Raw genomic sequence first — 24,565 nt, 5'->3', positions numbered from 1 at the left:
TTGGTGTGTGCTGACAGGCATCCGGCGCCATTGGTGGCCCTATCTGGCAACTGGGCAGAGGCCACACATGTCCCATCTCTAGCGGCCCATCAGCCATGAGTAAATTCTCCATCAGCTGCACTGCGTCCGACAATAACTCAGGGAAATACCTGCATGGACACAAAGTGCTCCATTTGAAATAACTCTGCAACTTGGGTCCCAAAGTGCTCCTCCAGGCAATGCTACCGCCAGCGATGCTCTTCTAATTGTTGTGCCACCACCTGAGGGCATGCCCCCTATGGCTACGTCTCTGCTCTGAAGCACTGCCGATGTGTCTCTTTGCTGATATCCAGCCCAGCTGTAGTCTCTAGCCTGCTCTGGATCAAGGTTACTTTAGGCCAGCTGTCCCTGTACCATCAGAAGGGAACAAAACTAATGCCCAGGGCTCCAGAGACCATTGAGAGACCAGCTCCACCCTCTCAAATGTGATGAGGAACACCTCCAGATTGTCATCAGGGCCCATTTTATTTAACTTCACCAGTATGGGTGACAGAGCTCCCCTGGTGTCAAGGCCCATGTGAGGTCCCCCTGGGCAGGGGTCTTAACTGTGGCAAAAAGTCTCTCAGGAGTTCTTGCTGCTGGGACACAATCTCCTTCAGCAGCTGTTGCAGCTGCCCTGGCTTGGGTCTGCTGCAACATCTGCTGCTGGAAGTGCTGTTGCTGGTTGACCTGTTATTGTTGCCACTCCACCATCCACTTACACCAGTGTTTGGGGCCCCTCTCAGCAGAAGCACCCTCTGAACTGACTGGTACGGAATCTGTTTCTGTCTCGGGGTCTTGTATCAGGCATAAGACTTCATGCCCACATTCTCCACCAGTTGTAGTGGTGCAACCCTTAGCTGGGGCTTGGACATAGTCCCTCCAAGTCTCTTGCCACTGGGTCCCCTATCAGATCCACTTCTCCTGGGCAATCTTTCTGTTCCTGGGGGAACTTCAGCTCATTCATGGGGTTTTTTCTTAGTCCAACTGCTATTGCTGGTAGTCCTTGGTGGCACTCCCCAGGTCCCACCATAGGTTGCTGGCTGAGATCAGCCCTCCAGGGCCCCTCGCTCATATCAGACTTGTGGTGTCAATCTGTCCCCAAATGAGTGGGGGAAGAGAAGGAAACACCAGCCATTGACTCAGGCTGGACTCCCCTAGCTACTGTATATCACTAGCAGTCCCCAGCAGCCTGCCCTCCTGGTCAAACTCCCCCCCCCCTCCCCCGTGGCAAGTTTCACCCTTTTAAGTTCCTCTTCTCCAGGTGGAGCATGTTCTGCAGGTGTGCTTAATTGGCATTGGCTGAGCAGGAATGCTCATTAGCCCATTTATCAACAGGATGAGGAAGCTTCCTATCACACAGACATATACCTCAGTAAAACTAATTGAAAGAAAAAAATCCCAAATTTGCCATGATCTAGCTTCACCCTCCTTTTAATGAAAAAAATTGAATATTACATTGTAAACTTCATATGAAAATTGCAAAAGATAGTCATTACTATTGGTTCTTTTTAAGGATTCCTTTTAATGACTGACCGTACAGTGCTACATCATGGAATAGAAGTCCAGATTTGTTAAACTCCTACCACTTACGGCATATTTTGTTTAGTTGTCTGTATTTTATTGATTAAAATATGTGTTCTGCTTGTTTTAAACTTTTTTCTATTTCCTTTCATGAATCCTTCAGATGGTTCTGATGCCTAAAAGAACGTCATGGTATAATGTGCTAGGGATGAGCACTGGAAAGTAAAATTGATTAAAATGTGATTATAAGCAAAACGGAAACTGAATTATCTAGTTTCATTTTTCAAGCCAAGGGAGTTATAGATAGCAAACAGCCATACTAATGAAAAATAAAGATTTTTAAAATTCTTCCAGTTTTAATAATTTACAGCAATTGTAACACAGGTAAGGAATATATTATAAACAAATTAGTCCTTGTAATAAATAGCAAAAACCACAATGGTAGTTTTGAATTTCTAACTGTGTATAAAAAAAGTATTCAGATAGCATGGCAAAACATTATCCAGATTACATTTTGGTCCCAATTCAGCAAAGCACTGCTTCAGTCCATCCTTCTTCAGCAAAATATTTAAGCATACACTTAACTCTAAAGATGTGCTTATGTCCCATTTAAATCAGCATATGCTTAAGTGATTTGCTGAATCATGGCCTAAATGCAGCCTATACAATCCACCAAAGTCTGTCTGAAGGATAAAACTGTTGAGATGAAGATAAGAAAATAGGTGTACAAGGTAAACCCGGTACAGTGGGTTGACTGATATCACTTACTATTTTAATAATCTAAAAGCTAAACTAAACAAATCTAAATATTTTAGGTACAAAATTATAGTGACCTTATTGAGGCCTGGTCTACACTACACAGGTAAATCAATGCAAGGCAGCTTATGTCGATGTAGATGTGTATGCATCTACACTTAAATTTCACTCCCACCCACATAACTGCCCTGTTACCCTGACTTAACACCACCCCCACAACCAGCATAGAGTCAAGGCTGATGTAGTTAGGTCAACATAGTGTCAGTATAGACGGTGCGTTACTTGCATTGACTGTTAGTAGCCTCCTGGCGGTGTCCCCCACAATGCGTCACCCTGATCGCTCTGGTCACCTTTGTGAACTCTGCTGCGCAGTGGCCAGCTGGCAAGGAACCACCCCTCACTCAGGGCATGGAGGAGGGACCACCACCAGGATTCACCAGACATCCCAGTGCACATAAACAGTGTTCTACGGGGCCCCCTCTGCCTAATTCTAGAGGGGGATGACAAGCAGACAGCAATTCTACCTCTACTGGTTGTTTCACTACCTCTTCTAGCTTATGTAAAAATGAGCAAATCAACAGATGTGTTCTGCTACTTTGGGGGTTTGATCCCTGTAATTTCAAAGCAAACAGCATACTTACCGGAGTTCCTTCCCCTGCATAAGGCTCAACTGTGCTGGACTGTACGGACTGGCTGAACTGCGCTGGATTAAAAAATATTTCCTGGCTTGCTGTGCACCTGGATCCCTTGGTTGCCTGTCCCCCATACTCCTCCTCCTCTTCCTTGTCCAACACGTCCTCCTTACGCTTCACAGTGGGGGCCTCTGACTCAGACGACTCTGAAGTATCCACGAGGCCTTCTGGTACACCTGCCACAGCTCCTTGGCTTTTATGTGGCAGTACTGCTGGTCCCTCCTTCATGCCCCAAGATCTGCTCATATAAGACAACATTTCTAAGGCTGGATTGGAGTTGTGCCTGCACAGCCTCTTCTCCCCACAGACCCTGGAGATCCAACATCTCCTGTGTATTCCAGGCAGGAGGGGCTTGTGAAGTGGGAGGGAAGGGTCATATGAGCCCACATTTAGCACCACAGACCAAAGACCCTATCAGGCAGACTCTCACCTTTCACTTTTAAAAAATTTCTACCCTTTGTGAAAAAAGACTTGAAAATGTAAACCAATGATGCCAGCCTCAGTCACCCTATAACTATTTTCCCACAACTGTCTTCATTCTTTCTTCCTTTATGCATGGAATACCTGCCCTGAACTGATTCATAAGTGAGCCCTCTCCTCAAAACCCACTTCTACAGAGGTGCCAACAAAATATTAGCCAATCAATGACTAGATCAAGGACCCATTGGGAACAGCTGATATCTTTCCCATCGTTCCCCATTGTTTTGTTTGAGTTTTACTTTCTTAAGTTGTGAGTTCTTCAGGGCAGAGGCTTTGTCTTTGTGTAAGTTTGGACACAGCTAGCACATTGTAGGCACTAACATCATCCTGACAGTAATGATTTATGTAAAGTGTGTGTGCGAGAGACTGGAGTTGTGGGGGTACATCTTTGAATTCTCTTTTCCCCCACTCCATTCCCCTTAATTCCTGTTCCAAGAGAATAGGAGCCCAGTTGTTTGTGATGGGTTCTGTTTGCAGCCAACATTTAGAGAAATTTTACAAAGAAAAAATCCCCAGCTAAGCTAGTATTCTCTTGGGGCCACTAGCCTTCCACCAGCCAGAAGGATTTGTGACTTCAGAAGTTCTAGGTAGCCCTTTACAAACTGGGACTAACCTAAAATCTTTACGAAAATCATTGACTGCTTTCAACTCTACTGATCTGGTTACATTTTCAAGTGTATTTTGGCAACAGGAAGGGCTTGAAACTTACTTTTTAAAAAAGAAAGCAAGCAAGCTGAGGTTCTTCTCTACATTTTGAGTTGCCAAATTTAGGGACGGCCTCAGGCTGACAGCATCATGGGCTTACAAAGGCCAACTTCTGTTCATAAGCATAAAAGAGCAGCATAAAAGCTTGAATGTTCAGTTTTGTTCAAATAGGTTCTTTGGTTTTGACATTTTTAAGATGTCTCACTTCTTCAGACTTTTTCCCCGTCTTGTTTATTTGTGTCTTTTAGTCTCTCTCTCCTTTCACACCTGTTTAGCATTTCTCTCTTTGCAAAAGAGAAAATGAAATACAAAAGGCCAGATCTCCAAAATTACCTTCCAGAAGCACAGTCTACAGAAGCCTTCAGCACATTTCTTCTCCTCTCTGGGGAAGAAGCACGAAGGAAAAAAAAGCTTTCTGCTATAAATTCACTCTTGGACCCCCAAGGATAGCAACACTCTGCTGCACCTTAACAAGAAAAAGTCTCAAAGGTTTCCATTTTCACTCAGTCTTCAAAGGTTTTCCCCACATTTAAAAAAACCTTGTAGATAAAAATATTCCTGATCCCTAACATGAGCAGATGACCTCATTCAGCTGAAGCCTCCTAAAAGCCAACGAATAAATGAGGATTTCTGCAAAAAGCAAGGTCATCAGGTTGGGAGAGCGCAATTTAGGGGGTCTGAGTGAAGCAGATCTGCTGATCTTGTCAGAGAATCATAAAAAATAGAGCTGAAAAAAACCCTATTAGTTCCTGCAGGTCACCTGCCTGGGGTGCAGGTTGTCCAACCTAGAGTCCATTACTAATGCATTGTTCAGTCTAGTTTTAAATGTCCCAATCAATAAAGCACCCATTTTTAATGTATCACTTGAAGGTATATCAATATATACCAAATATATCAAATTTACCTGTATTCCCGTTACCCCGATCTCCTATTTACATACCCCATTGTCTACCCTCACCAGTTCCTTTCTCTTCTTGGAGCTATATTCAGAGGCGTTGCAAGGGGTTGTGTAGAGGCAAATCCTACCCTGGTTCCTTCTCACTCCCAGTGGGTTATAATTTACTGTTGGCCTATACCCATCCCAGTCCAGCCCCCTGCTCTGGCACAGATAACCTGGCCAATGAGTACAGAGGTTATTTCCCACCAACTTGCACCAGGGAAGGAATAAGCTTGTGAGAAGACCTGTTTGTTCATATACTCTTGGACCCAAGGTCTGAGGAGACCTATTTTTCACACAAACATAATCTGAATCGGAATGCTGCCCTGGGTGTTTACACCCTTTACATATTATCAGACTATCACCCAGTCTCCTTCCCCACAAGTTCCGTAGTCATTGCTTAGCTCTTCCAATTGTCATCTCTGGCTCATCTAATCTTGTCTTGTAAGCCAATAACCTCAGTTCCCTTAAGCATCTATTAATTTTAGTTTCCCGTAAACTACCTCCAGTGTGTGTGTCTCTGTTTAGTGTTGAGGTGTCCAGAACTGAATGTGGTATTCCAGAAAGCCTGGGGTAGTTTTACTTAAGGTTTCTCTCTCTTTCTCTCTCTCTCTCACACACACACGTACACCTTGGAAAATGTATTTTGAAGACAAAGGACCTGTCCTGCTCCCAGGACAATCAGCCAGAAGTTTGTCATTCATTTCAGTGGGGGAACGACTGGTTCCTTGAGGAGTATGCATGAAAATCCCTTAGAGAGGCCGATTTGCGTGTGTATATATGACAGGAATGTGAGACTTCATTTAGATTAGAATATGTTTTAAATCAAACAAAAAATGCATATAGGTGGCTCCTGGATTTTATTATTGTAATTGCCTGATCCTTGGACAGCTAAGTCCCGTAACATTATGTATTACAAATGATCATTTATGGCAAAATCCCAGCACTATCTGCAGCCATGGAAAACTAATCAGATTCTCAAGGGCCATAAATCCTAGTGACTCTGTGCTCCCCAGGCCCAATCTGACTATGATGTCAGGGAAGGACTGAGGATGTGCACACCTCAATTCCATCTCTTAATCAGGCAAGGAGGATGAATGAACTGTTGGGTTTACGGCAGGGACCTCCCCGTAGACAGTGCTGAACTGCATCTGTGAATCCCTATCTCGGGCTAATAAACCCCATGGCAACTGAGAGCTGGGCAGACAGAGAAATCTTAACCAATAGTCTCCCAAGCCCTCGCTAGAGGTCCCTTTTCTGTGTCTTATGAGGGTGTGGAATGTATAGATAGGTCTGGAGGTGTAATTTCTTTTGCTTTCTGACTCCACCCCCTTTCCACTGCTCACACTAACCCCTGTGTGCCCTATGCAGGGAGAAAGGGGACAGAGTTCTGTGGAAGGCTGCTTGGCTATGAGGTGCTCGCATGCTGTGGAGGAGATCTGCTGGTCCTTGCCACAGAGGGAGCATGAAACCTCTCTGCTTCCACTGCTGTATTGGGCCTGATTGACCTGGCACAGCATTGTATCTGTGGTGAGAAAAGGATTAATGTGTAGCTTATTACTATGTAAAGCAGGGCCTGGAGCTGGCCCTTAGATCCTGTTGTTATGTCAAAATATTGTCCTATTCTATTGGAAAATTAGAATGAATTAACTAAAGTTCCAAAACTTAGATCCAAAAAATAAAATTGGTGATTTACAGAAGATTTCAATCAGCAGGAATAGAGAAACATGAGACTAAAATGCAGAAAAATCCTGCTGAAGAAATAGCACAGTTCTAGCTCCCTACTGTTATGACTCCAGGAAACGCCGTATGCAAAATTATTAGGCCGATGCCAAGACTACAAACAAATAGATCCAACTTTAAAAAGCTGTGTCTAGTTTGCAATCTTTTTCACAGAGAGGAGGTAGTAAAATAAAGATGTAAATAACCTGTATGACTCCAAAGGATGAAATGGACTATGGGCTATGTTGTTCTGCAGTGTAGACTATACAGCCAGAAGGAGCCCTTGTGATCATCTAGGCTGACCTCCTCTGTAACACAAGTTGCTTGGCCCTAGCAGTGTTGCACCAGGAGAGGGAAGGGTGAAAGAAGTCTTTTCCCCTATCATTGCCATTTCTACTACCCACAACTCAGGCACAATAGCAGTCCATTCAGGAGATTTATCCCTTCTAGAGCTCCAAGAGCACAGATCATCCCAAAGGGGTGCAAAGGAGGCAGGACCCCAGCTAATAGGCACCAGGTTCCACTATCCAAAGGAACAGTGCAATATACACGCTATGGTTGCATGCTGATGAGCTGGTAGAGGAATTGTTCCTTCTGAAGTACAATCCAATCCAGTGCTCTTCCACACTAATACCAAATCCAGGTTTGTATGTAAATCCACAATCCAGTTTACCGTACTTGGAAGAGCTCTGATTTGCAGTTGCAGTTTGGGCCCATCTCCAATAGTAGTGTCACATACATGTTGCAATAATTCCTGGGAAAGCTGAGCTAACTGAAAAGACTACCCTCTGAGGTCCTAAGTGTCACCACAATTCAGGTACTCGCTCGCACTACGGGCATGGCTACACTTGCAGCTGTAGAGCACTTTGAGTAGGGAAAGCGCTGTAGTCTGTCCACACTGACAGCTGCCAGAGCACTAGCGTGGCCACATTAGCAGCTCTTGCAATGGCCACAGAGAGCAGTGCATTGTGGTAATTATCCCAGCTTGCAAGTGGTTGCAACGTGCTTTTCAAATGGGGTGGGGTAGGGTGGAGTGTGACAGGGAGTGTGTTGTGTGTATGTGGGGGGAGAGAGAGTGGGTTTTTGGGGGGCTGAGAGCATGTTAGCATACTGTCTTGTAAGTTCAGACAACAGCAGACCTCCTCCCCCCCCCCTCCGCCTCTCTCTCTCACACACAGTATTCCACAGTAATGGTTGTTTTGTCTCGGAGCAGATAAGCAGCTGGCTGTCAAACGGAGCTTTCAAAGGACATATCCAAAACAATGACAAGAGTGGCCACTTGACTTAAGGGGATTATGGGATGTTTCCAGAGGCTGATCAGAGCGCAGTAATGCAACACCTCATTCACACTGGCACTGCGGCGCTCCAGCGGTGGCACAGCAAATGTTATTCCACTCACCGAGGTGGAGTACCAGGAGTGCTCTAGCCGTGGAGTCAAAGCGCTCTATGTGCCTTGCCAGTGTGGATGGTTAGTGAGCTAGTGCGCCTGGGGCTCCTTTAATGCGCTGTAATTCACAAGTGTAGCCAAGCCTTACATGGCTGTAACCTTTGCAAATACACACAATGAGGATCCTTTCTACTCTCATCAAAAAGCAGAGTGAGCCACTGACATCAGGCTGAAGAACAAAGCACATGGGAATATAGCTAAACAGGCTCAGGAAAACGGAGAAACAGCTGGAGAGATGGAGGAAAAGTTACTGGAGAAAAATCAATATGAAATAGTAGGTAATATGGGAACAGCTCCATGGGAGCCTTGCCCTTTTACAATCAGACAGAAGATGCAGCTGAAATACTCATTAATTGGGGCTACAGTCCCTCAAGCTGCTCACAGTATCACAAGGGTTATAGTGCCCCTAGTTGTCTAAAGGAATTGTATCTGCCTGGTATTTGAAACCATGCAAGTCAAATGTTAAGTACCCACAGTGATTACCTGCAAATTACTGTCTAGGGTCACTTAATGCTTTGGCCATAGTATTTAGCCCCACTGCAACTTCATGGAAGTGTGAAACTATCCCCATACTTCCACCCCCCCAAAAAATCCCCCAAAACACAAAACAAAATGATAAGGAATGAGTGAGAGCAGATATAAGATAAAAAGAGGACAGTGAAAGAGATTTACACATCTCCTTATCCTGCTGTGCAGTGTCGCTTTCTGATGGATTCTCCTCCCAACACACATTGAATAATAAATAGCTGGGAAAACACCTAGTATAAGGTGGGGTTTTCCTGAACACATGGCAGCAGTATGGAACTAGCACATGCATGACCCATCCTCGGTTTGCCAATAGCCAAATGATTTGAGTCAAGGAAGAAACCCACAGTTGTTTAGAAAAGAATAAATGGACACAAATCAGATATTAGGAATGGCAATATACAAAAACCTGTAGGAGAACACTTCGACACACAATAGCAGATTTAAAGGTAGCCATCCTGCAGCAAAAAAACTTCAGGACCAGACTTCAAAGAGAAACTGCTGAGCTTCAGTTCATCTGCAAATTTGACACCATCAGCTCAGGATTAAACAAAGACTGTGAATGGCAAGCCAACTACAAAAGCAGTTTCTCCTCCCTTGGTGTTCACACCTCAACTGCTAGAAGAAGGCCTCATCCTCCCTGATTGAACTAACCTCGTTATCTCTAGCCTGACTCACTCTTGCTTGCATATTCATACCTGCCTCTGGAAATTTCCACTACATGCATCCAAAGAAGTGGGTATTCACCCACGAAAGCTCATGCTCCTATACGTCTGTTAGTCTATAAGGTGCCACAGGACTCTTTGCTGCTTTTACAATACCTAGCTGACACCTGACCAGAAGAACCAATAAGGGAACAAGATACTTTAAAGTTGGGAGGGGGGAAAACAGTCCTTTGTCTGTTCTCTGTGTGCTTTTGCCTGACGGAGGAGAGGAACCATCACACTCCTATAGGATAATGAGTAATTAGAGAAGGAATGTACTAAATTACTTTTATTTCTATTTGTGATTTCTTTTTGCAAAATAGAGGGAGAATCAAATTGGGTTTCTGTGTAACTTTAAAGTTTTGCCCAGAGGGAAACCCTCTGTGTTTTGAATCTGTTGTCTGGGAGATTATCTTGCATGTTATCTCACAGAGGTATTCCTTTCACCTTTTTTTCTTTAATTAAAATTCTTCTTTTAAGAACCTGATTGATTTTTCATTGTTTTAAGATCCAAGGGTTTTGGATCAGTGTTCACCAGGAATTGGTGAGGAAATTCTCTCGAGTCTACCCAGGAAAGGGGTGTAAAGATTTGGGGGGGAGGAATTAGTCTCAAATCTGCCCAGGAAAGGGGGGGCGGTTAGAGACTTGGGAGAGATTTGGGGAAAGGTAGAGTTCTAAATGACTCTTCCCTAAAAGTTTGTTTAAATCATTTGGTGGTGGCAGCGAAATTGTTAACCTAAGCTGGTAAATAAGCTAGGAGGAGTCTTTCATGCAGGTCCCCACATCTGTACCCTAAAGTTCAGAATGGGGACTAAACCTTGACACTATGTGAACAGGAGAAACCCTCCCATTGACATAGTCCTGTCTACACTGGGGGTTAGGTCAGTATAACTGCATTACTTGGGGGTGTGGATTTTCCTGAGCGAGCTAGTTATACTGACATAAGTTTGTAGTGTAGACTAGGGCTGAGTGAGACTGGCTTTTGCAGCAATAGCAGAGATTTAACCTGCCCGGCCTTTGGGAGTGGCTGCAGCTTATAGCGTTCTCCTTGGGAGACAGAGAGTATTCTCCTTTAGGATTGGCTGAGGTTTGTTTCACCTGAATTGTCACACACACAGTTGCATAAGTGACTCTTATTGGGAGCTGTATGACTAAATCTTGTGCAGCTGTTTGAAACTTTAGTCTAGCAGTAAGCTGGAGAGGTGAGACTATAGTGATATTTAGTATTTTTACACAGTGTGGGAAATTGCAGTAATAAGGCTGTGTTGTAGTTTGATGCAACAAAATGGAGTCCCTACTAATTGTGCTTGGGACATAGTATATTGTGTAACCCATAATGAAACTCATTTAGAAAATGTGATCACTATCAAAACAGCTGTTTCAGTCAGTAATTTTCCTAAAGTACAATTTAAAAAACAAAACTCCAACCATCAAATAATACCTATAGGACAAGATAATGCTAAGATCTGTGAAAGGTTTGCAAAGAATCCACCTCCACATCCCCTGAGGACCAGAGGGATATGTAGACCAACTGCAAGGGTTTCAGAGAAGAGCACAAAAATTAAGGCACTTGACCTTGTACAGGTAGCTGTACCATAGTGAAATGATGACCAGGGGGACACAACATTACCAGGTAAAAATATCTGAAGAGTGCACACGCAAAGTAGAGAAAGAGGCTAGAATTAGAAGGAATTGAATTAAAATACTGAATATTTATGGTAAATTTGGGGGAAAATATCTTGACAGGTATTATAAATTATATATATTAAATTGTGGAATATTCACCGCAAGGCTAGTGGTGAAAGCCCCAATACAGGAGGCATTTGAAACTGAACTGAACAAGGCAACAGAAAGTGTATTGTAGGGAACAATCCTGCACTGGCAGGAAGATGAACAGATGGCTGAACACGCCTCTTCCATCTCTAGTTTGATTCCTCATTCCACCAGCCATACCCCCTCCCCAACTTTACGCAGGAAAAGAACTCAAGCACTACCTCAGGATGAACCCATACAAAGGCTGCTGAACCTCATTGTGTAGTGCTGGCTTCCCATGGCAAAGAGGGCACATGATAGCTCAACACCTGCCATAGGGGCAACTGAGACAGAAAAACATTTTGAAAGGCAATAGAGGATTTTTTTCATTTTACTCTTTTAAGTGCTGTTTCACTGAAAAAATCTCTATCGGTAGATAAAATGGAAGACACTCTTTGAAAAGTCTAAATATTGTACATTTCCCTTACACCTATGCCAGAAAGACCATAGCAATGTATGTTCCCAAGTATGCAATGTTGTTGTAGCTGTGCTGGTCCCAGGATATTAGAGAGACAAGGTGGTAATATCTTTTATTGGACCAGCTTCTGTGAGTGAGACAGAGAAGCTTTCCCAAGTATGACATTTATACCAAGATAGAATGGAGAGCAGTTTAGGCTGATGAAAATCACTTTAAATGGTGTTTAATGCTCTCCTGTAGCATTAGTGAAGGCCAGAAGTCACAGAGCCTGTGTCCAATATTAACAATACATTTCAAAACTATAATTCATTAATATTTTATTTACAGCAAGACATTAATGAACCTTAATTTTTCTGGAGGAAATGGAGGGAAAACATTTTGTTCTGTTTCTGTGACCTGAATGTTGCAGCAACCAGTGCTTATTTTTTGCAATCCAGTAGAAAAGCAATATGTAAAGAAAGATTAGTTCCATAATGTGTGCCCCTTTGGAGCTGCACAGAGCCATATCCGAACAGGAGGAAAAATGTGACATGTCTCTTATTTTTCTTCTTTGCAGATATCTCAGTAAGCTTGCTGTCCTTAGTTGTCACAGCCTGTGGACTTGCTCTCTTTGGTGTGTCTCTGTTTGTGTCCTGGAAGCTTTGCTGGATCCCTTGGCGAGAACGTGGCCTGCCCTCTGGGAGCAAAGACAACAAGCAGGAATCGCTGAACTATACAGACACAGAGACCAATGACCATGAATACAGTGAGGATTACCTGGGGCAGCCCACTTCCTACCCGGAGTCCTCCCTAAAGATTAGCCACACCTCCCCTGATATTCCATTAGATGCTCAGGCAGGGACCAAGGAGAATTGTGTGCACAATGTCCGAATGCATCGCCAAATCACAGAACCAACCTCTTCTGCTCGGTCAGTAGCTGTAATTTCTTTCTAATGATAATCATTATGAATGGAGATGAGACCAAGAGAGTTACACTTTATTAGCTAACATAGAGCCTGACTGCAGATGTATATTTTACATGCCTCATTCTTCTACTTTAATGGTTATATCAAATCCTGTGTGTGTTGGGGTGTGATGGATGATGGATGGCTTTAAAATTAGGAAGGTGCTTCCATAGTAGCCACAGGGGCAATCCATTTTTTTCCAACATGAACAACTACTGCATCATCTGTGTCTCCCCCTTATAAGCTGAACCAAACAGCGAGGAAGGTCGGTGCCCTGTAGAACAAAAGAACAGCCTACACTGAATCTTGTTAATCGTGTTCATTTGAACTTATCATCAATGCTGAGGGCTCTGCAAAGATTTCAACAACCATCAAAAGAGAAAAATAGGGCAGGCTAATGAAACACTTGTGAGAGTTAGAAATAGGATTAAAGGTGATAAGTTTTAGCCACAGCCTTGACTGTGGGGGAAAACTGACTGAGCAAGATTAGATGGAGGCAGAGGAACTAGAGTGCCAGCGTATAAGGGAACAGGAAAGGGGAGAAGGGGAGAATGTGAGAGTGTGTAGGGGCAGGTGATAATAGGATTAGGCTGCATGCAGCCAGAAAAAGGATCAGCACGTAAACAGTCAATTAGTGGATTTCTGAGCTAATGCAGGTGTACTGTACCTGGAGAAGTATCTCCTCATTGCTCCTCAATAACTCATCTGAGCATCTGACTGGAGTGGGTTTGGCAAGGGTTCTTGCCTGCAGGGTGTACTTTAAGATAAGGTGCTGTAACAGCGGTTAAAGTTGAATAATTGTTGACAGACCCAGGTTTAGGTGTGAGAAGACTTGGCCTAGAAGAACAGAAGGCTCAACAAACACCACACATACTATAAAGCAAAGGCTCCATGTACATGGACATATTTTGTAATCTTTTTTCCACTGGCTGTAGATCAGTGTAAGGGAGGCTCCTTCAGAGTCTTTTCTAGGAGTCTGTGGAGAGGGCATTGTCATAACTGTCACACAGAGCCACATGCAAGGTTGATTTCAGATTGGATTTGTAATCGGATAGCTGTGGTATGGAGCTAATGTTGTTCTGTTTTCAAACCCCTGTAAAAGTTTGCCCCATGCTCTGTGGTTCACTAACAATACCACTAGCATTAGATGTTGGATGTAAAAAGGGCCCTCACATTCACTGTCAGAGGACCACATCTATACTGGTTAACAAACCATACAACACCACAGAAGTCAACAGTATTGCACAGAGAGTACAGCAGGGAAGCACATGGCTGTAGCACTGTGGAGTGTCTAATCCCAAAGTGTCTCTGGACAGCAGTAAAATGGAGGAGTGTTATAAAGCAGGAGCAAAGGAACAGCAAAAGGGAGTGAGAGGGGTAAATCAGTGGCAAATAATGGAGAGGATGGGTAGAAGGGAAAATATCAGAGACACAAAAAAAAAGGAAGGCAATGAAATTTACTCAGCCAAACCAGTGCCTCTTGTTGGTGCTCGATAAAAGACAGTTTAGGGCTGGGGAGGGGCAGGAGGCAACATCCTCCAGGAAAAGATAAAAAGAGGAAATTGCGGGATTAACGTTACTATTATCATCATCATCATCACTTTTTTTTTTTTTTTTTTTTTTGGCCATTGGTGAAACACTGTCGCACTTAAGTCAATTTTGGAAATAAACTCTGTATGGGGTACAAGAAAAGAATAAATACTCATTTTGATTCATGCATGCAATTTGATCCCCTACTACAGTATGCCTTTTTTTTGTTTGAACAGCTGTGACCTGGGAGCTCACATATGCAAGCTGTGTAAGATATTGTATGTGAGACAGTGGAGTCTAGCAAGCACAAAACTGAGAACCAGGATTCTAGTCTTTGGCCAGTTATGGCCTTTGCTGTGTGTCTTTCATCACCTATACAATGTAGATAATATACTAACCCACACACCAGTAGCATTACAGCATCTCGATGATCTGTCGAGAATGCTAGGGGTTAAATTGTATAATTCCTTATTTGTGGCATAATATCTTGTCATGGAAATTACTGATGCACAACAACATAATTATGCTTTTATTGTGCAGTAAGGGTGAAGAAATAGATGGATTATAAGAGACAATGCTTTTGTTTTAATGCACACACTTTCCGGAAATGATAACAGCACAGAAAAAATGCTGATTATATTCAATATAAATAATTTTTGACTAATCCTATGCTAAGATTTTCCCAGGTTTTCCTTTTTATGTTCACCTCATTTTGTTTCTACAATATGTTGCATGATTGCTGTATATTAATTGGGGAAAAATATAAAATCCAACTTGTGTAGGATTAAGGTTTTACCTAATCCAGCTTTCACATCCCACTGCCATACAAGAACTACAAATTTGATTTCTGCAATCTTCTTGTGGAGTGGAAATTTCAATCACAATAACCAAGTCTAGATAATAAATCTCACTGGACTGAAACTAAAAGTAACTTTCTCTCCTAGGAGCAATGAAACTAAAGCAGCCTTTCATTCTAAGTATTACAACACTTACTATATCAGCTAGGAGTTCTGAGAGGCAAACCAGCTTGATAGGAACAAGCAGCAAAATCATTTAAATTAGAATAACCAGTTTGTGAACCAAGTAGTAGGTTCCATCAGTAAATACAGATGTTGGGAAATATCTCCTCCTGTCGCTATAGACAAGATATCTGCAAATTCAACGTAAACTGTTACTTAGCTTATGGGACCAACTCTGCTCTCAGTTACATAGGTGTTACACCCTTATATTTAATGGGATTTGTCTCTGTATTTACAAAGCCCTTTGAAGATGGCAAGTGTTAAGTATTAATATTTATAATAATTATTACACTTATTGGGACAAATTCATACCTGGTGTACTTAAGTCCACTGACCTCTGTGGATTTGCACCAGCCATGAATTTGGTCCATTTCCTTTATGGGCTACATATGCAGTTAGATTGAATACTATACACTTCTAAGCTTTTCTTGGGAGTCAATGATTTTGCAGCGTTCTTGTGAGTTTTATCTAACAGGGGATGTTATTATGTGTTTCAACCAATTTTGGAGAGTACTTATTGCCAGCTTGAGGTATAGGAACTGAAATTCTGCAAACACCATGAGTCCAATATGAAGAGAACTATAGTAACTTTTGGCTAATATAAGTATCCTTCTACTCATTAAAAGGGATATTGTGCTCTATAGGTGTATAGAAGTAAAAATCAAACCCTGTGGCACCATACAACCCAAAATCATGGCTAAGGAAAGCAAAATGAAAATAAATAATAGGTCCTTTATACAGACCAGAATCACACAGCACCTAACAATGTAATCAGTTTAGTTTCTGTCATTTTTCCCTTAAGGCACAATTCAATCCGAAGACAGCTCAATCTCTCAAACCCTGACTTCAACATCCAGCAGCTTCAAAAACAGGAGCAGCTGACGGGGATTGGACGCATTAAGCCAGAGTTGTATAAGCAAAGATCAGTGGATACCGATGATGGCCGGAGGAATAACAGCAAGGCCTGTGGGAAACTCAACTTCATTCTGAAATATGATTGTGATTTAGAGCAATTGATAGTGAAGATTCACAAAGCTGTCAACCTGCCAGCAAAGGACTTTTCTGGAACTTCAGACCCTTATGTGAAGATCTATTTGCTTCCGGATAGAAAAACAAAACAACAGACTAAAGTGCATAGAAAGACCCTAAACCCAGTGTTTGATGAAGTTTTTTTATTTCCCGTTCCATACAATGATCTGACCACAAGGAAACTCCACTTCTCTGTGTATGACTTTGACAGATTCTCCAGGCATGACTTGATTGGCCAAGTGATAGTGGATAATTTTTTAGATTTGGCAGACTTTCCCAGGGAAAGTAATATTTGGAGGGATATTGAGTATGTCACCAATGTGAGTATGACACCTTTTCATTTTGAGATTTTATGTGGTAATTTAATAGTTTATAACCTGTACCTTTTTTTAACTGGCGATAAAAGTTCTCCATGGTAGATTTATGGAGAAAATGATTTTTTTTCTCTTTCTCTCAACATTTGATCACAATCCACGGAACGTCCTCATTTTACCTTTACTGGACAGCATTAGAAATGTCCTTTATGTAGGAATTACTGAAGGTTAATCATTATCTTGTTTGCAGGGGAGGAAAGCCACAAAAATCTATTCTCTAACCCTCACTTACCCCAGGGAATGTTATATTTTCTTTTCTCGCTCTACTTTTCTGTGGTTTGCATTATTTTCCACATATATTCTAGGATGCTATTGACCTCAGTTTGGAAATTGAAGATTTTCGCATGGCTTCCATCAACCTCCCATAGAAAGTCATTCTGACAAAGTCAGCTGACCTTGCACCTACAAACAAGGGGAATATTTGAGTTCAAACCTAGCACCAGCAGTTAGTAGCCACGACCTAAAATGAGAGGAAAGTTTGAAGATGTCATGAAGGATATGAAAACTCAAATCCATACAAGGACCGTCTCAGGTTACATTCCAGGAGGCAGGTCACGGGTACTAGATTTGTGTAGTGCTGCGCTGCTAGGGGCATTTTCTGAAGGAAGCTGTATTTAAAAAGAAGCAGGGGAACATCTTTACTATAATCTACTAATATTCCTGCTGTCTTGACAACCTTTAGTATAGGGGCCTACGTAGGAACACTCTCTGGGCACCTGCTACAAAACAGACAGTACTTTCAGAGGTCAGGGGCTTTATACTTCTCTCATGGCATAGGCAAACCTCCCATTAGTATTAATGGGACTTCAGCATTCTCCAGTGTGAAAAAAGAGCCCATGCATTTCAGAGCTCACAAGGTGAAACTACTGGTTCCAGAAGCCAATAAATATTTCATTTGTTTTATGGAACTGTAGTCTTGCAGATTCCACTCTTTAGTGTCAGTAAGTCAATAACAGCAAAAGAGTGTAAGTCATTTAGGCCCCAATCCTAAAAAGCATTTAAGAGTGTACTTAAAGTCATAGGTGCTGGAACTAAGGTGCTGCTGTATTCCCTGGCTTGAAGTGGTTTAAGAACATAAGGACGGTCATACTGAGTCAAACCAAAGGTCCATCTAGCCCAGTATCCTGTCTTCTGACAGTGGCCAATGCCAGGTGCCCCAGAGGGAATGAACAGAGCAGGTAATCATCAAGTGATCCATTCCCTGTTGCTCATTCCCAGCTTCTGGCAAACAGAGGCTAGGGGCACCATCCCTGCCCATCCTGGCTAATAGCCATTGATGGACCTATCCTCCATGAATTTATCTAGTTCTTTTTTGAACTGTGTTATAGTCTTGGCCTTCACAACATCCTCTGGCAAAGAGTTTCACAGGTTGACTGTTTCCATCATATAGGGGTTTACTGTTTGGTTCAATGGCTCTCAGGAGCCCCCACTGTACAAATTGTCCCAGCACCCTTACTTAAAATTCCTTTTGACTTCCGTGGGACTTATGCACATAGTTAAAGTTAAGCATGTGCTAAATGCTGTTCTATACAGGGATGTTTTCCTGAGTCAGTGCTTTAATCTTTCTAGTCTATAACCTGCTAATGTGCCATGTTATTGGCCATAGAGCTAAAAAAACTGAATTCATTATTGTCTTGATTTTGTTTTGGAAATGTTTGTATTCACACTGGCTGTCATTATTTTAAACTCTCTTATCTGTGAAGTTCATTGTTGGCATTGGATGGGGGGGGGGGACAGGGGGAAGAGATGGAGTGGGACAGAAGCTCCATCCAAATGGTGGGGTGGAGGAATAGGAGAGGGAATGAGGTTTGGCCAAAAAGGTTGGAGGTAAGCAGCTTGCTCCAGGCTGGGAAGGAGGGTCCTGGGGGTTCCTACTTGCTCCCAGGCCCGTTCCAGCTCCTCTAGGTCCTACTCTTGCTTCTGCCTCCCCCACAGGCATGTGCAAATTTACGTGAAGGAAATGTGCGCCCCCCCCCCCAATATTTCTATTGTGTTTGAGTTCAAATTTTTAAAACTCTTTAGTTCCACATGTTCTGCATGGATGATGAGGTATGGGTCCTTCTATAGTCCTTAGAGTTTTAGTCAAGGTGCATTTGAGAGTACAGTAGAATACATTGATCCAAACAGAACAAAGGACATGGAATTCATTCTGATAAACAGGGGCTTTTCAATGTAAATGATGCATAGCAGGAAACATAACCCACTTTCAGCTACTGTTGGTTTCCAGATAACAGGTTCAGATAAATGATGTTCTATAGTACTTGTTTCTCCAATTAACATTTCCAAAAATTCAAAAGGTTAGACTTAGCACATTAAATATTGACAAACTAACCCAGCAGAATTCAAGAACTTGTACTGAGTTCAAGCAAATCTGAATTCACTCTTTTATCTGCATCTCCTAGCTGCCAGATAGACTGGCAGCAAAATCTCAAATCCCATTGGGAACTCAACATTGCGGTACAAAACTCAACTGATTCATCACAAACCTGAACACAAGACAAAGTTCAGGAACCTTTGAAGCAAAACTGGGTTGAGTTACGAAAAACCTGAGTTGATTAATGGTTGTGAGCAGGAATTGCATCAACATTGGCAGCAGTTGAACTTTGAGTTTCTTGGTTTTTCAAACATCAAACTTAAAAGGGACCAAATGCCACGATGATTTACGCCCAATGTAACCCCACTGAAATCAGTGGACTTTCACAGTGTGTAAATCCTCAAAGAATCCAGCAAAAGAGCAGAAGTAAGCATTATACAACCAAACCTACCAAGTTACCCACAGTTCTGATATTGCATCCGAGCTCAAGTGCATCTACTTCAGTTCCTGATGCATCTCATTACATTATATAGCCAGGCATCCCACGTCCCATTATCTTACATTATTCCCTATTTTATTATATTCTAATCCAATTTGATACATTACTGTAACATAGTGCATCAAATCAGACTTTACTGAATACCTAACAAAATGGTCTATTTCAAGTGAAATTTGCAGATTATACATGAAATAAGTCAGCTTCACCACAAAAAAAGCCATTCGATTCCTCCATTAGACCATGCAGGGTGGATTTGATTTAAATCAATTAATTTAAACCATTTAAATCACTATCACAAAGACTAGATTTAATCATGGATTTCTACATAAAAGTGCATTCTTGTTGGTTGCTATAACCTTAATACATATTCTTCACAACTCAGAGATAGATGTAGGTTTCATTTTTAGAAGGGACACGCTATATATTTTTTAATCACATTACATTATATAGCCAGGCATCCCACGTCCCATTATCTTACATTATTCCCTATTTTATTATATTCTAATCCAATTTGATACATTACTGTAACATAGTGCATCAAATCAGACTTTACTGAATACCTAACAAAATGGTTTATTTCAAGTGAATATTTCAAATTATACCTGAAATAAGTCAGCTTCACCACAAAAAAAGCCATTCGAATCCCCCATTAGACCATGCAGGGTGTATTTGATTTAAATCAATTGATTTAAATCATTTAAATCACTAGTCACAAAGGTTCAATTTAATCATGGATTTCTACATAAAAGTGCATTCTTGTTGGTTGCTATAACCTTAATACATATTCTTCACAACTCAGAGATAGATGTAGGTTTCATTTTTAGAAGGTACACACTATACATTTTTAAAGTGATTTATTTTGAAAACTTTTCAGATTAGTTGTATAGCTATATTAGGAAATGAATGATTGTTTGGTTATTTCATTTACCAAAGGTAACTGAAACAGATATTTATGAAGTCATTGGGAGGTGAACTATATCCAATTCAACAGGTTAATCATTAATATTTGGAGGATTTTCTTGCCATGCTGTATTAGGAGAAGAACATCACCAGACAAACATTTAAATTGTTTTATTTAACTAAAACAACAACATTATGTATTCTGGATTTTTTTCTTCAACAGCAAACATATAATATTTTAACAAAACAAGCATATAAATTTTCAAATTTAGTTAAACATTCAAGTTTTTTAAAATCAGGTTTGTTTTTGTTAAAATTGTTTTTAACTAAAATAATTAAATGAAATATTTAAAAAAAAAATTAAATCGACTATGTGAGCCAGGTCAACATGAGAAACTTAAAATATTGGCTTCTGTAGCTAACTCAATCGTCTTCACCTTCATTTTCCTGTTTGTTCATAATCTGGAAAAGAAAAACAAGCTTTCCTGCTTTTTCAGGTCCCAAACGATTTCTCAATTTGGAATTAATTAACTCAAAGGAAGAAAATATTCTTTCTATACCAACAGAAGAAGCTACTGCTGTTAAAAGTGAGATTATCACTTCAACAGTCTCTGAATCCAAGTGCTTAAGTGACTTCCACCAGTTCACTGGTGTGACTTTCTTTAAAACATCATCAGCAAATTTATATTTCTTGAATGGTTCTTATTCCCGAACTGGGTCTTTTTTACAGCCTGCTGCCATTATAGGTTTTCCCTTCTAGTGAGAGAATGGTATGGTAGATCTCAAATCAATGAAAGACTTCAAGACTTCTGAAATATGCTGCTCAAACAGTTTCACTTTTGTTTCTACTGTCTGTCCCTCCCTTCTCACATTTATCTCCAGACTTCCTCTCTTTGTCCAGATCTATTCCAACAATCTTCTATTCATTGAACTTTTTGAAACTGTGCACTTTTAGAGAGAGGTAAGGGATTGACTCTGTGTACACAAATTTGCAGGGGGACAATAGGGTTGAGGTCTATTATTTCTCACCTCTATATATTATTTATTTAATTTATTTATTTAAGAACATTTTTGCTGTTAACAAGCATGTTATTTGTGGACACACAAATCCACAGTTTGAGAAGTGCAAAACTAAGCATCTCTGATGGTATCTTCTAGACTGAGCATTGAGTCCCATTGGATAGATAGAAAGATTAACCTAAATAATCTATACAGAAGCCCCTGGAGCCCCATAAGATTGGGTCCCTAATCCATGAACTATTGGAACTCATTTACAAAACTTTTCTTAAACATTACATGAATATATTGTCTCATACCATAGAATTAGAATTTATAATCCCTATTCCATGATAAGATATCTTTCAGCTATAATGTATCTTAATTAAAACTATCTTTAGATAGTTTTTTTTCTCAAAAAACATTTTATCCAAAAAATCGGATTTAAATAAAAAAAATCCGATTTTTTAAAAATCATTGATTTTTATCCACCCTGAGACTACATCATCAATGTGTCTACTTGTATTCTCAAACAAGGCTGAAGATTTACAATTCCACTGAAGCACAGTAGCTTCAATTCTTCTCCTTCCAGAGTGCAGTACGATCCCAGACTATAAGATTGTTTTCTAATAGCATCATATGCATTAGGTTAGCAGGGCTGGATATGCATATGGTAGCTTAAAGCACCTCCACAGCACACGAAGAAATCTATGGTGAGCACTGCCTCTAAACAGAGAACAATCTGATATTCAAATGACTGTTCTTCTAATCTTAGTCCCTCTGAGCATAAAACTGAATCTCTTGTGTCACACTGCTTTTTCCAGCCAGAGAGAAGCAGAAAGGATTGCCTTACAGGCACCAGCAGCGGGTTGTTTAATGGAAGATGTAATTAAGTGGATCAGCCTTAGATGAACATGAAAGCAAGTTTGATTTGCTTTATGTACATCTATTGGGCAAGTTAGTCTGATTTCTGACTGTTAGGATGCAGGAGAAGGGGTTGCTGTCATCTCTATTTTTAGGTTTGAGTTTAACAGGTCGAACTAATGCTCTCAGTAGCCTCTGAAGTTTGTTTTAAAAAGACTTTTTTAAATGTTCACAGACCAGTGACATGTTTTGAAGAGGGCATGATTGTTCATTGCCCCCCACACACACACACACTCCCCACATACAGTGCTATCCTCAAATTCATATTTCCTCAGGAGTAGCATATGGCCTCAGGAAAAGGGGGCAAACATATTAAACTATAAAGTAAAATAATTAATTTATCTGCACAAGACATGAAACCCCATGTTACAGCATTCTGGATAGATGAGAATCACCTTCTCCATGAAATACTAAATACTCCGTTTATTAACATGCAGTGTACCAGAGAATAAAAAACTCTTTTCAAGGAAATAACCTACTAAACATGACCATGCTGCTACACAGGCAGACAGAAAGATTTCAAATCTTAGATGAACCAGTTTCTACTGTGAACATCTTGTTTCATAATGACTTGTTTTTGATACCTATAGGCTTTACCTCTGTCACCCTGCTGTGTAGCATATCCTTCCACTATCTTCTTTCTTTAAGAACAAAACAAAAATTAGAACTGGGGAGTGATGATTGCCACTTAGAGGAGGGAAATAAATGGGAGCTGTGACTTCTTCACTTCTACTCCCAGCTCTGCTAGCATTTTCAAAAGAGGTTTTGGATGCCAAACTTGAGACGCCTAGGACGTGATTTTCAAATGTGCCGAGTACCCACATCTTCTACTGCGATCACTGGGAGCAGGCCATGGGTGTTTCAAGATGGGCACACAAAACTAGTGGGCATGTCTGAATATCCTTACCTTAAACTCGTGGTGCTTCAAGTTTAGCAGGTATGAAAGTAGTAAATATCTATCTGCCTGGACATACAATGGCAAAGTATTACAATGCACTTGCCTATTTGGCTTTGTTAAGCAGTTTTCCTACTAGACAGATAAATCCTAAAAGAAGCTAGTATAACTCCAGGAGTTGGGTACACAAGTACAGAACACAACAGGAATGGTCTCTTGTATGATCTAATAGCATTGCTTCCCTCTTCACTATCTGCCTGCTTTAGTGTTAAATGCCAGATATTTTTAATGGTACAGCCATTTGATAAACCAATACTGTCACCAATTGCACCTTGACTTAGAAAACTTTTCTAAATGACGTAATAAATTGCTGTGGCAAGGGAGAGCTCATGACACTGACGGTATCTTTTCAGCTTCCACATATAGTTAATTTTGAGACCTGGGTATGGTAAGTGCATTTGTATGTTAGATATTCAGTGTCTGTAAGATTCTTCTATTCTGAATGGTTAACCCAGGGGTAGGCAACCTTTCAGAAGTGGTGTGCCGAGTCTTCATTTCTTCACTTTAATTTAAGGTTTCGTGTGCCGGTAATACATTTTAACATTTTTTAGAAGGTCTCTCTCTATAAGTCTATATTATATAACTAAACTATTGTTGTATGTAAAGTAAACAAGGTTTTCAAAATGTTTAAGAAGCTTCATTTAAAATTAAATTAAAATGTTGATCTTACGCCGCCAGCCTGCTCAGCCCGCTGCCAGCCTGGAGTTCTGTTCACCTAGGCCGGCAGCGGGCTGAGCGGGGCCTGTGGCCGGGACGCTGGCTGGCAAGGGGCCTGCAGCCAGGACCCCAGACCTGGGGGGGGGGTTCAGAGATCAGGGCAGAGGGCTGAGTGTGTGGGGGGGGGTTCAGGGGCCAGGGCAGAGGGCTGGGGGTGTGTGGGCGGTGCAGGGCAGAAGGCTGGGTGTGGGGGGGTTCAGGGCAGAGGGCAATAGGGGTGTGGGGGGTTCAGGGGTCAGGGCAGAGGGCTGGGGGGTGTGGGGGTGCAGGGCAGAGGGTTGGGTGTGTGGGGGGTTCAGGGGTCAGGGCAGAGGGCAGTGGGGATGTGGGGGGGTTCAGGGATCACGGCAGAGGACTGGGGTGTGTGGGGGATGTAGGGCAGAAGGCTGGGTGTGTGTGGGGGGGGGTTCAGGGGTCAGGGCAGAGGGCTGGGGGTTTGTGGGGGTACAGGGCAGAAGGCTGGGTGTGGGGGGGAGTTCAGAGGTCAGGGCAGAGGGCTGGGGGTGTGGAGGTGCAGGGCAGAAGACTGGGTGTGGGGGGGGTTCAGGGCAGAGGGCTGGGGTGCTCGGCTTGTGGAGGTGCTCTCAGCTCCCTGCCCTGAGCAGCTCATGGCAGGGGGCTGGA

General features: G+C 41.8%; 1 protein-coding gene across 3 annotated transcripts in view; it reads left to right on the top strand.

Moving 5' to 3' along the window:
• SYT9 (synaptotagmin 9) overlaps positions 1-24,565 on the top strand; it is a 127,942-nt gene that overhangs the window by 38,814 nt on the left and 64,563 nt on the right. For all 3 annotated transcript variants that reach the window (XM_054028719.1, XM_054028717.1, XM_054028720.1), the window contains exons 2-3: positions 12,297-12,648; positions 16,036-16,582. In XM_054028719.1, coding sequence (XP_053884694.1) covers positions 12,297-12,648; positions 16,036-16,582 — 899 coding nt within the window. The remainder of the gene's footprint in view (positions 1-12,296; positions 12,649-16,035; positions 16,583-24,565) is intronic.

This window comes from Malaclemys terrapin, chromosome 4 (assembly GCF_027887155.1).
Source record: "Malaclemys terrapin pileata isolate rMalTer1 chromosome 4, rMalTer1.hap1, whole genome shotgun sequence".
Classification (NCBI taxonomy): domain Eukaryota; kingdom Metazoa; phylum Chordata; order Testudines; family Emydidae; genus Malaclemys; species Malaclemys terrapin.
Note: the sequence above shows the minus strand (reverse complement) of the source record. Positions and strands in the feature narration are given on the sequence as shown.